The sequence below is a fragment of the Chiroxiphia lanceolata genome, chromosome 5 (assembly GCF_009829145.1).
Source record: "Chiroxiphia lanceolata isolate bChiLan1 chromosome 5, bChiLan1.pri, whole genome shotgun sequence".
Lineage (NCBI taxonomy): Eukaryota > Metazoa > Chordata > Aves > Passeriformes > Pipridae > Chiroxiphia > Chiroxiphia lanceolata.
In genome coordinates, this window is record NC_045641.1 from 30,903,952 (window position 1) to 30,917,756 (window position 13,805).

The window sequence follows — 13,805 nt, forward strand, 5'->3', positions numbered from 1 at the left end:
TTTTCAGATATTTGAAGATCTCCCAAAATGGCAATTGTTCTTGTTCAGAACTTTATTTGGCACTATAACAATTGAACAGGTATGGTAAACACAGTTAGGATGTAGAAAGGAGTCTCAGAAGGACATAAAGGCAGAGAATTAAGTACAGAGAAATGTCAAAGGGAAAAAGGGAACTTAAGGATGGAAAATTTACAAGAGAATCTAGGAGACAGACAGCAAGCTTGAGCATACGCTCAGTCTGTTTTGCGCTGCTCTGCTGAGGCAAGCCAAACATAAATCCAGTTGTTCCATAGGCAGGTGAACATCCAAGGCCTACTAGTAAATCTGGTGTTAAGATTAAAAAATTAAAAAATAGATGCAACTTTGGTAATGTGTTCAGATTGTTAGCAAAATCAGGTGGCACCAGAGATACTTTGGGGCTCTTGGTTTAGTCCTTCTGCAAAAAATAGTTAATTATAACTATCCCAGCAAGTTATGCAAATTCCAGCAGATAATGCAAATTCACAGATGAAGCATAGCTTGATCTAGCATTGTTACAAGTAGAGGCAACTTATTGGATCAGTAATATTCTCTTTTGAAAAATACCGCTAGAAAACTTGTAAAATAAAAGGAAGAAAAATTTTTTGTGCTCTGGAAGAAAAACAAATATGTTATGCTATTGGATAAACTAACTTTTTCCTAGTCAATCCAGGTGGATCTTGTAATACCAAGATGAAATTAGAAGTTGAATATACATCTCGAGATTAATTTAAAATCTTATACCTCAGTCGTAGTTCTTACACTATTCAGGTCAGACTTAAAGTGGCTTTGGTGACCTTATGGTAACTCGAACCTGTGTAGGCTCCTGTTAGGAATGTGTTCATGCCCAGCTTTCTGCAGTTAATGTCAGTGTGAACACAAGGTATCTGCTGATGACCTCAGTGGGGCTGTTGGTGTGCAAAGGGCTCAGCACCAAAGACTGTCATGTTCAAACAGCCCTGCTGCAGGTGTTGTGGACCTTTCTTGCTAATGAAGTGTGGGCTATAAAGTCATGTGCTAGACCAAATGCTAGAAGCAGTTTTCTTCCTTTAAGTATGTTTGTTTAGTTGGTTGACATCCAGGATCTAATATAGGTCGTTCCTTTACCATCCTTGACTTGATTTTTCCTTAGTACACAGAAACTGTTTCTTCTCTTCTACATGACTTGCTACAGCTGATTAGACTTCAGTGGTGTGTCATCTCCTTCATGCATAACCTTTGTAACACCTGCTCGTAACTTGTAAGCAACTTTTGCGCAAAGCTATCAGTTTTGAGAGTTGCCACTCAGGCACTGGACTTGCTATTGCATGATACCAAAGCATCTGTTGTTGATTTGAAGACTGCTTTTAATTAGTTATGGTGTAAATGGAAAACTGTGTGCAGTAAAGCTTGAGAAGCAAAGAATGTGCTGTTTGTTTGTAGTTCTCCAGCGCAATACTCTGAAATGCAGCCCATAATTCAAGAGGAAAAAATTTTCCTTTGAGAGCATGCCGCAGGATTAGCTTTCATATTTCTGTCCTTGAAGCTCTCCAGAGCACATCTGGAGATCATTTCAAGAGAGGGAGGAGAGTGAGACAGTGTTCAGATGTAGGATGATGAGAAACCTGGGGCCTTGCAAAAAAAAAAAAAAAAATCAGTAAGATCAAGATTAAGCTGTGTAAATACCATATTCCAGCATCTTTCTAAAGGATACAAAAAGCACCATCAAACTCATTTTGCTGAAAGGAAGCAGGGATTTTTTTGCTTTAATGTTAAGTTGCTAATAGTTCATTTATGGTCTGACTAGATGAACTAATGAACAGAAAGAAAATATATTTAACAAAAAATTTCTGTGCTTGTAGCTCAAAGTACAAGTACTCTACTTGTACCCTACTTTTAACTCTTCTTCAGAGATAAAAACAATAATTTAGCTGTGGGGTCGTCTCCCTGCAACTGCAAGACACAGTGATATATATTTCTTGTCAGTCAAAAACACCTACTCAGCATGTAAATATAAACAACACGTAATTTTCACTTCATTTCATACTGGTATGTAATGCTTAAAAACAGTATTTAAAAGTGCATGCCAACCACATTTGCTTTAAGCCAAAATGCAGTACAACAAAAACACCCTATCCTTGAAAATTTTCAGTGAGTTTATTTTAGTCTTAGGATGCCTCCCTTTTCTTTCTCATCAGCCAAATTAACTTTCTCTCAGCTGAACTCACTCGTAACAATATTCTGGAGAACCAAATATTGATCTTGGACCACAGTCTCAAAAAGATTGTTTCTGCAACTTTTATCTTAAGTACAGTTTAGCTTCTCAGGTTTTTCAAAGCCAACTCAAAAGGTAAGACAGTAGGACAGTGTTTGTCATTTGGCAGTGATGCTACTTGAGGTAGGGTGGATCTTGTACCCTTTTCAACTCCCTGCCCTTTCCCTTCCCTTTTCTGTCTTTTCCCCTTTTTACTGTCTCTTGTGTTGTGCCGGCACCAGCATTTTGATCAACACACGATGAACCAGATCAGGGAAAGGATCCAGCAGAGATTCCCAATTTGTAGTTTGTAGATCAGCACCACGATTCTGATCTGCTGCACAGGGCCAGGAATGCCCAAGCCAGCACAGGGCACAAGTGAACTGCTAGAGGCAGAGGCAGGAGTTTGTTTTATCTAGCACTGCCATCAATGCATTGCTCAAGGAACTGTAGAAGAGATATCTGCATTGGGTTTTTTCACCCTTTCTCCTCTCTCCCCTTCCCTTTTTTGACAAGTGTTACAAATACCTCCTCAGGCTGGGGCTGTCTGGCTGGGAATGCTGCACAAATGTTGACAATTTTTGCCCCATGTCATGAAAATAAGGAAATATAGACTTCATGAATTCTGGACTGGCATGAAAAGGAATAAAATACCCAGGAATAAAATACACAGGAGCTTTTATGCTCCTCTGTTACCCATTACTGCTTAACTTTGACCCTACCTCTGTCCCATGATTTTCCTGTAGCTTTTTTCTACACCTTTTATACATCTCTGCCTAAAGCTCCCTTCCCCTGATCTCATTAGATCCCTACTTCACACATTTCTCCTCCATGTCTCTGCCCTGGTTCTTTCCAACCATGTTGTCTAGTAATTTTTTTACCCTGGCATGGGGCAAAACAGTTCTCTTTCAGTCCTGGAGTGCAGCTGGTCGCTCCTTCCAAGGTGCTGGGCATCAGAGATGGGCAGCCTCTTGCTAGGCACTCAGCTGCAGATCTTGCCAGTGGAAAGTCTTCTTTACAGGGAAACCCTTTGAACTTGCAGTTGCAGGGGAGGAGACTGGATTAAACATAGTTAACCTGTCCTCCAGAATAGGATGTTTTGGGAAGTTCATGAGTTCAGAAAACACTTCCCACAACAAACACACAGATCAAATTTCCTACCCAGTTTGTGACTAGCAGACTGAGTAGGACAGGAACTCTCTTGGAAGCAACATAAAAACAAATGGTCACGTCATACATAAAACAACACTATACAGCTGCTACTAAAAAAATTATTTTGGCATCAAGAGCAGTTTCCACGTGTACAACACTGAAACTTAGGAGGCAACAACTCCTAAGTTTCAACAAGATGAATTTGGACTTGATAGCCCCTCGGATAGAGTGATGTGTTTGTAGGGTCAGAGATGGATCAGGTATATATCTAATTTATTTAATTCCTTTACTCGAACATCGGGGATCCTAGTGAAATTTAGTGTTCTATTACTGAAGAACTCTTCTATTGTTTCCATGAGTTTCATCAGGCAGGATTTCTTTTAAGTATCTCATCAATACTTTTGATAACAAGCACATCTTTTTAAGGTTACCCTAGAGTACTTTAAGGTGAGTTTGGCTGCTAATGTCCTTTGCATGCTCATGAGAAAAAGAAAACGTTTTATAGTATAACTTTTTTTAAGGCATCCAGAAGAGCTAGTGTAATTTAAAAACTCTACAGAGTGCACATGCCAGAAAGAGATTGTTTTGTGCCTGTGAGAGACTATATGCTCATTTACAGAATGAACAACCACTGACTGGAAAAGCACATATTTTCTATTTTTAGCTTATACTCTAACTTTTGAGATACTAAATATATGGCAAAGGAATGTATATTAAGGCTTATTTCTTTAATGCCGTTCTGCTTTTTTGTCTTGTCTTTCTGAAACGCAGGCTATGATCATTGCTTTTACATCTGACATGATTCCTCGTCTGGTTTATTACTGGTCCTTTTCGGTCCCTCCTTATGGGAGTCACAGCAGTCACACTATGAAAGGGTATATAAACAGCACGCTTTCTATCTTCAATATATCAGACTTCAAGAATGCAAGCAAGCCATTTTCCCCTTGGTTTGGGAACCAAACGACATGCAGGCAAGTATCAAATAAGCATTTGTCATTTTCCAATGACAAAAATAATTTTTTTGATATCCAAATCATGTAATTCAATTAACAATATCCAGTAAGAAATGTTAAAACACAGGAAAAGCCATCATATTTTGAATGGCAGAACTGAGATGAAGTATTCATCCATAAGTTTGTGCTACTCAGAAAATTCTTACTTTGATTTGGTTTTCTCATAATTGATAGTCTTCCAAAAAAGCACCTTTAATTTTTTATAAGTAATTCTTAATGAAGTGGCAAAAATAGGATATTTCAGCCAAATGTAGCTCATCTGTAGAAATGATTTTACCCACTACGGTAGTTTCCTGAGCTAACTGTTCCTGGATACATTAAGCAGCGACATGTCTTGCTCCATCCTCTGGCCACAGTGTTGTACTGCAGAGATGCCGGAGACAAGCTCCTGACTTTCCCACGTTGCTTTCAGATACCGGGATCTCCGCTACCCTCCTGGTCACCAACACCAATATGAGCACAACATATACTACTGGCATGTCATTGCAGCCAAGCTGGCTTTCATCATTGTCATGGAGGTCAGTGTACAGGGTTTTGAGCATTACTTATTTAGTCTCTTCCCTCCTGGCAGAAAATCCTTCAGAGACATTCTGTCCAGGCACAGCTATCAGAGCTGGTGATGTGTGCTATCATGGGCCAGAGCTTGGGAGCTGTAAATTAAGTGTAGCACCATTAGAAAAAAAAGTCCCTGAAGTTATGATATCGGCTGAGGATTGCCCCACGTGTTTGCAGCTTCTTTTCTCAAGAGCTGTGAAATTATTTTCAGTAGCAGAAATAGAAGGGATAGTTGCACCAAAAATATTTTCACATGTACTGAGAGGAAATTTGCACACAGCCTCATGAATGTATATACATAATACATGTGCACTAGCAGACTGAAGTCTATAGAAACAGTCACTGCAAGAGGTGAGTCTCTAGGTGATTGTCAAAAAACAATTGCTCTTTCCTCTACTTGGCTTATGAAAGATGAGAGTCAGTCCAAAATGAAGGGAGAGAAATATTAGGTATTATTTAATTATAAAATGTGCTTAGGGTCTGATCCAAGGATTACTGAAGTCGTCAGAAACATGCAGCTGGTTAGAGCAGAGTTCCCATAGCAAAGTAATTGCCCCAGAGTCATTTGAACAAACCTAAAAAATCTTATAAGAAACTGTAACCAATTTTTCCAAGCAGGGCGGAAGCACTGGGTACCAAGGTTGCCCCAAAACAGGTAGAGAAGTCCTTGCTTAAATCAGAGTTAGAAAATCAGAAATTCTTGTTTATCAGATAATTATTCTATTGATTAGTCATATCTTTTTAAAATACTGTTCTGCTGTGATAGATACTGGTACTGAATCAGCTTAGAGTCTTAAGAGATAATGTGACATTTCATTTATAATCATAATAATGTCCTGTTCAGCCTGACTGACATTTTTTCATTTTCATCTTTCCCAGCATGTCATATATTTTGTGAAGTTTATTATTTCATATGCAATTCCGGATGTATCACAAAAGACCAAGAGCAAGGTCAAACGAGAGAAGTACCTCACACAAAAACTCTTGCACGAGAACAATCTCAAAGTTGTGAAAAAAAACATGGGTAAAATAGCTGACAAAGTTACCAAAGGAGCAGACAGCACTTTCCGACCTAAAGCTGAATAAGTAATTTTCATATAGAATAACAGTATTTAGCCAACTACGACCTGTCCAGATATTACCTATAGCTAATAAAACACTCTAGATTCATTCTCTTTACTAAACATTATTTCTTGTAACTGTTACCTACTCATTTACCAGTTTCCCTCAGACAAATGCAACCACTGCAACTCTGATTAGAGTTACCAATTTTTAAAACAGCTTTAGTGGGACTTTTTTTTAACACGTGAAGATAAAAATTACTTATCATCTAAAGGCAATGCAGATTAACTCCCAAATACATAGAGTGCTTTGTACTTTTTTTAGGCATCAGCTACTAGATAACTAGTTTGAATGGAATACAAATGATTTGTGATAAGAATATCATCACATCTAATGAAGGAGTTTTGATTGCTTGCTAATACAAACTTCAGCTATAAAATGAAGAGGAAAAGCCAAAATATGAAGGAAGAGAAAGAAAATACAACTCAAAATCATGTTGTTAAGCCATTGGAATTGACAGGCTAAGAGCAGTTGTTTGCTACCCTGAATTACCTATGCATACTGAGACTTAAATGGATAACAAGATATTTCAATTAATCATGGACTTGGATCACAAGAAGCAACAGGACTGTAAGCCCATCCTGTTCATCAATCTCAGTGTAAACAGGAGAATTGCCTTTGAAATCAATGCATACAAACTAACTTTACAGCACTCCAAGTGAGTAAAAACTCAGGCATTTTATCTTTCCCCAGTCCATGTATTTTCATTAGTTGACTTGCCCGTTCTACACTAAGTGCCCAAAGCCTTGAAGGTCTCCTACCTATAAAAGCAATAAGTGTTAAAAGTCTTTTCACGTACTAAATCGATATTTGTGGAGGGCTGTCTTTTGCATTTCTCTCACACCAGGAGCACTGCGCTCTTCCCTGAGATTTTGACATGGGACGAAAGTGCAACTGGACCTGTTATGATACAACATAGTGTGATAAAGTGAATTCTGACAAGACTGTGAATCTATTGAAACTGGAGATTGGAATAAACCATTTAGTAGGCCTTAACCATGCTATGAAGCTTTAAATAACAGGGGAGGATGTTAGAGGCGTGGAGGCATGGGCTGCAGCTATCAGTCGTCTTCAAATTAGGCTTCAGATCTGTTTGGCTATTTTGGGACCAGCTGCAATCTGGGAAATAGGGAAGTAGAGTGCTGCTATGTGTCTGCAGCAGTGATATTCCAGATTATTAACTTGCTTTCTCTTTTAACAGTTTTAATGGACCAATTTCTATAAATTTCTGTAAATCACAAAAACCCAAATCTTGTTAAAAAAGCAAAACTATGCTTGTAATCTATAAACCAGGTGATTGCTTTGTGTTTGTAATTTTGTACTCTTCTTAAATGCAATAGATTGGCAGAATTTTTAGGCACATTATTTATATAGCTTTTTACTTATTAAGAAGTTCATTTGCAGAAACTAAGTAGCATTTATAAGATAAATATTATTCCATTAATAATCAGAAGGAATCAAACCTTTGAATTTTGTAGCAAAACTTCCAAATACTGGCTGCTGTGTAGCTCAAGCCTGTCTTTTGAAGAGAAACGTACAGAACCATAGGATCATTTAGGTTGGAAAAGACCTGGAAGATCATCCAACCATCAAACCAAGACTGCCAAATCCATAACTTAACCATGTCCTTGAGTGCCACATTTACACGTCTTTTAAGTAACACTCTCTGGGCCCAGCCATGCCGCCAGTTTTTTACCCAGTGAACAGTATGTCTGTCCAAACCATGAGCATCAGCTCAGTACCCTTGGATGGATCCTGTCCGACCCCAGAGACTTGTCTGTGTCTAAGTGGTGCAGCAGGTTACTGACCATTTCCCCTTGGATCACGGGGACTTCATTCTGCTCCCTGTCCCTGTCTCCCAGCTCAGGCAGTTGAGTACTCGAGGAGCAACTAGTTTGACTACTAAAGACTGAGCCAAAGGTAGCTTTAAGTACCTCAGCCTTTTCCTCCTTCATTGTTACTGTATTCCTCCCCCATATCCAATAAAAGATGAAGAGTCTCCTTAGTCCTCCTTTTGTTGCTAATATATTTATAGAAACATTTTTCATTGTCTTTTACAGCAGTAGCCAGATGAAGTTCTAGCTGTGCTTTGGCCCTTCTAATTTTCTCCCTGTATAACCTCACAACATCTTTGGTAGTCCTCCTGAGCTGCCTGCCCCTTCTTCCAAAGGTTTTAAACTCTCCTTTCTTGCATGATACCAGCCAAAGCTCTCTGTTCAGCCAGGTCAGTCTTCTTTTCTTCTTTTTAGTATTTCCAAGGATGGAGACTCCACAACCTCCCTGGGCAACCTGTGCCAGTGTTCAGTCACCATGAAAAAGTGTTTTGGTTTGTGACCACTGCTTCTGGTCCTGTCACTGCACATGGCATACCAAATTTTTGGTTAAAAGAGTGTTTCTTTCCAAAAAACTGTTTCAACTGTTTCAAGGAACAATTTTATTGAAATACTCAGGACTTTCTTGTGCAAAATGAGTTGGGTTAGAAAGGACAGTCAGCTCCTTTCGTACTTGGAGCTTTTGATTTTAGCTTTCAGCTGGCCCTTTCCCATGTGCAGTGGCATTCAGATGAGAGATGCCATTTTCATTCTTCCGTCAGTGATCACAGCACTAGTGTGCCTTTAATACCTTTCCAGATGCTATTTTAGAAGGCTGGGGCAGGAAAGAAGGCATCCTGTGGTAAGGGAGGGAAAAATGCAGGGCAAAGTGGACCATTTCAGGTAATTATTTGGTCTTCTGGTAGCATTTGTAGCCTTCTTTGAGAGGTAAAGAGACTAGGAAAAAAGGAATTGAGTGTCTTGCCTGGGGTCATACTGTGAGCAATGGCAGAGCTTCAGGCTGATTTTCAGGAGTGCCTGGTCTTTTGCTCCTTGTTTGATTCCTGTGGAGTCTCCGAGTTGTTCCTTTTTACATTGGTTGGCACCATTTCCATAAGGGAGAGTTGGCCCTCAGTGTCATCCGGAGTTTATATTCCTGCCTTTAAAATAAGGATTTAAAAAACCACGCTACATCAGCAAAGCATGTGTATCTGTGACTTGAGCTCCTCCCATAATAAAATCCTAATCAGCTTTGAATGTGTTTCTACATAACCATTTTTGTTCAAATGACAAGTGTGCTTTTGAAAGTGGTCTTCCACTTGTCCCCATTTTCTGAGAAGTTCTCCCCATCACAGACTGGTCTCAGTGCACATGGACTGACTTCCTCTTGGTTTAAACTGAACCAGAAAGCAGGGTTTAGATATGCACTTAATTGTCACTGTCAGGCACTCAGTCTGCAGAGCTGAAACCAGAGCTAGGCTGAAGAGAGCAGTGAGTGCTGCGTGGGCATCACCTAGTCAACATTAACTTTTTGCTCTAGTGATTTGCTTCTGAAATGCCATGCTCCTTGCTAATGTGGCTGTAACATTTCATTTCAGAAGACATTACATCAGGAATTCTGTTCAGTTTGCCATGTGCACAGTGTTATCCACAGCAGATTTCTGAGTGAGAAGAGAAAATCAACAGAGTGCGTAATAATTGCATTTTAATAGCTTGATTTAAGCTGTGCAATTTCTGTAGCCTCTACTTCCAAGTGCTGAAATGTGCTTTGCTTGTACACAGGGAGCTCTGCAGAGGCATCAGAACAAAATGCTGGGGGAGGCAGTTGCCAAAAAATGAGTATTTTTAACTTTTTTTTTAGGCTGGGTCATTTTAATTAAAGATCTGCTTGAAGGGAAAACTAACATTTGTTTTAAATTGGTGTTACCTTTTTTTTTTTTTTCACACTTGATATGTAGGCCAGACTCTTACTTTGTACAGATCTATTGAAGTCAGGGTGAATTTGGACCAGTGATAGTTTCACTGCATTAACAAGAACCATAAGTTACAGACTATTGTCACTATTTTAGACTGTGTATATGACGATAAAATTCAGAATGTAAGAATGTATGTTTTGTATTTTTTCTAAGAATGTTCGCTATTAGTTTCTGAATATTAAGATTTCTTTGTATTTATTGTCATTAAAGTCTATTTTAAAATAACAGTACATCTGATGTTGGTTAGCATTGTGTGTTTTTATGTGAACGATACTTCTGCTGCCAAATGCCACATTTAAATTATTACAATGTCATCCCCGTCTAATTTCCATATTCATCCTCTTTTTCAATCTTTTTCTGTTAAACTGTTACTATTGCTGAAATTTATCTCCTGCTTTTTAATGCATCTCCTAGATGGAAGTCATTCCTTCCAACACCAAGTTGATGACAAGGACCATTATGTTCTCATACAAATAAACAGTTTAGGTCTTTGTACCCTTTCACTCATGTCATGATAAACCCTGTCTTGTGTTTCAGAGTCATCATTTATTTCTTCATCTTGACTGAGTCTGTGGTGCTCCCACCTCCAGGCAGTCCACTCTGTCTCTCCTTGCCATCCATACAGCCAGCTGTCAGTTCTCTTCTGCTTCTGCTGTTTTTGCAGGTGCTGGGGTCCATCTGAGGTCACTTTTTAAACATTACCTCCTAAGGGCACAGGAGAAGGCAATTCCAAATGTCAGAAGTCAAGCAGGTGAGGAAGAAGGTCAGCTTGGCTGAGCAGGGATTTTCTCTTGGAAATAAGGCAAAAAAGGAAGGTGTATCGCCAGTGGAAGCAAGGTCAAGTGGCATGGGAAGAATACAGAAATGCTGCTTGCCACTGTAGGGAGAAAATTTGTGTGATCAAAGCTCAAGTGGAGTTGAAGCTGCCAGAAGTGTGGGGGACAATACAAAGAGTTTTTTCTAATATATCAATGGCAATAGGCAGTGTATAAATATTGTTGGCCTGTTACAGGATGAGGATGGTCACCTCACAAATAGGGACGGAAACAAGACAGAGGTGTTTAGCACTTTCTTTGCCTCTGTCTTCAACATGGATGACGGACCAAGTCACAGTGCCCTGAGCTGGAAGACCATGACTCCGAGAATGATCAACTCCCAGTTGACCCTGAAATTGTGCGGAATCTGCTCCAGCTGGATCCTTACCAATCTATAGGGCCTGATGGGATTCATCCAAGAATCCTCAAATTGCTGGCTGATGTCATGGCAAAGCCTATACTCGATTTTTGAGTGGTCTTGGGAATCTGGGGAGGTCCTAGCTGACTGAAAGCTGGCAAATGTTGTCCCAGTTTTCAAAAAGGCTAAAAAGCAGGACCCTGGAAACTACATGCCTGCCAGTCTCACTTCAGTGACTGGTTCACTCTACCTTGTTAGTGTGCTCTGCCTGCAGATCACCAGATATATCAGCAAAGGTATCAGCAATTCACGCCAAGTCAAGATTTTTCTCTGGTATACCCCTCTATCATTTCCTGTCTACTAAATAAGGCTGCTTTTCCAATACAGGGGAGCAAGTGTTGTTGGCTACAAGCTTTGTATTTACTTGCATTTATATGGACCTCAACCATGGACCCATAGCAGGTACAAAAAACACTGAAAAGATATGGATGTAATTAGTCATAAATAACCTCCACATGGCTTCGACTAATACTTTCCTCATAAGAAAATAATATGTCTTAGTAGCCTGATAATAGTAAAAAATCCTTTTCAGGAAAGTTGAAGAAAGTGGTTTTTATTTGCAAGCAGGAAGTGCATCAAAGAAGAGCCTTTTAAAGTTACTTTCTACAATTTCTATTGCATTCTCTCATACAACTATCCTGTAAAAGCAATGCTAATTGCTAGGATTAAAGTTACAGTTTATTGGTCAGTAATTGCATCAATCGTGTCAAGATATACTATTCTCTACAAATATGTAGGTTATGGTAATATCCTAAATGCTGAAGAAAAATAAGAAAAAGTACACATCACAGACCACAGAGAAAATCCCACTGCATTCCATGGTGCAGCATGCACAGGCCAGGACACCAAAAAGCCACCTCTAGCATATGAAGAGCATATTTGTAGTGAGGGGGGAACACCAGGGAGGGTGGGAGGAAGAAACTCATATACTAAATTATGCAACACAGGAGAAATTACAGCCAACCATGATAGCATAACGTTTTTTTGGTTTGTTGGTGGTGGTGGTTTTAGGTATTCACATAGTATCCATGTCTCACGTAATTTCTCAGCTTTTGGATGGACCTCTCACAATAAGTGGCTAAATAAGCTGTGGTGGGAGCCACAGCCACCTGTGGCTATCGCCTTACCTCCCCATTCTCTGGGATCCTATTTGGTCTCCTGTTACAGCCATATTGTGCTCATTCATGCAGTCATTTTCTAAACCAGTCTGGCTGCTCTGAGGGAACAGTATCTTGTAAGTCTCTGTGGTGAGGGCACTGCAGGATCCTCACTTGCTGGAGCCTGGCAAGTCAGTGGAAATTGTGACCAATACCCCCCCAGCCCAGCATTCAGCCCTGAACATTCACCTCCTCCTCTGAGGATCAATGACGCTTGGGGTTTGTCATGTTATGAGGTTTTACAGAGCTTGGAGCACCCTGGCTACCAAGAGGTGAGCCAAGGATTAAGGTTACTTGTTCTGTGAAAATATTTTGGCAGCCATGCCAGCATAAGCCTTCTCCCTGCCTTCTCCCTGCCTTCTCCCTCTGCCTCTTGCCAACCCCTTTGTGCAGCTGTCTGCTGGGTGGGGCAGTGCAGCCACACACATGCCTGTACTGGCACAGATGGCTGTGGCCACACAGCTAGCCCAACAGAGGGTCATGCAGGGTGGAAAGTAGGGACAAGGCAGTGGGAGAGGCAGCCCAGCAGTGGGGAAGCCTCTGCCTCAAGAAGTCTACCAAAATGTGACTAAATGTGCTCCTCATCCCACAGCTATTTTAGTGAGTTTAAAAAAGAAGGACTTGCCTGCCTACTTGAGCTGGTTACACAGCTGAAGTGGCAGGGTTGTGTCTTTAACAATGCCCTGCACAACTGCAAACAAGTTGGACTGGTCTTGGCACCTGGTCTGGGTCCCTGAATATCCCTATTCAGGGGTAACTATTGTACCTTGAGCTCATGCTTCACCTGAAGCCAAGTGAATTTTCCAAGTTCAGGCATGCTCTCTGGGTGTTCATGTCTTTAACTATATAGAAGATTATATGGATGGCTAAAAATTTGCAGAATCGGGCCCTTAACCATTGTCCTAAATGTGGTTTTGCAACAAATACCACATTGTTATTTCAGAGATTGCCAAAAAAATGCAGGACAACCAGGGATTTTCATGACAGCAGCCTGCAGGAGCCTGCCATGCAGCTGAGGACAGAGGTGACACCAGACAGGGGTATTTGCAGGAGGTTTTGGCCAGAGGCAGAGGTTGCAGCGTGATGGCAGCAGCAGCCCCATTCCCAGCCATGTAGCCTCTAGGTTACAGCACTGACAGCTATGCCAAAGCAAGAGCTGAAAAATTCTTTCCATATCTGCTGTTAATTAGTAACTAATTAGTTAGATCTGGAAAAGGCAAAAAGTGATCTGCCTCTCCTAGAGTACTGTAATTCCGGATTAACAATAGGTTACAGACCTGTTACAGCTCACAGCAGTTTTCTTTTTAAAAGACTCTAAAGTATCTCTTTTTATGTCTTAGAAAGGTATATACATTATGCATGCCAATCATTATATCACTGTTTTTGCACATGGCTACAAATAAAAGAAAAAGGCTGCATTTGTGCTCTTCATAACTTAAAGCTTTAACTGAGAGGTGCAAATACAAAAAAATAAACCACACTGATTTTCTTTCCTTGTCAGCATGCTCCCATACTTTTCCCTGATCTATAAGGGG

The 13,805-nt window shown here is 40.2% G+C and overlaps 1 protein-coding gene across 2 annotated transcripts in view; it reads left to right on the forward strand.

The window, feature by feature from the left end:
• ANO6 (anoctamin 6) overlaps positions 1-13,805 on the forward strand; it is a 93,375-nt gene that overhangs the window by 71,901 nt on the left and 7,669 nt on the right. The window contains exons 18-20 of one of the 2 annotated variants that reach the window (XM_032688514.1): positions 4,175-4,374; positions 4,829-4,934; positions 5,851-10,399. In XM_032688514.1, coding sequence (XP_032544405.1) covers positions 4,175-4,374; positions 4,829-4,934; positions 5,851-6,057 — 513 coding nt within the window. In that variant the 3' untranslated portion in view covers positions 6,058-10,399. Of the gene's footprint in view, positions 1-4,174; positions 4,375-4,828; positions 4,935-5,850; positions 10,400-13,805 lie in introns of those variants that run through there. The other variant, XM_032688515.1, reaches the window with a different exon arrangement.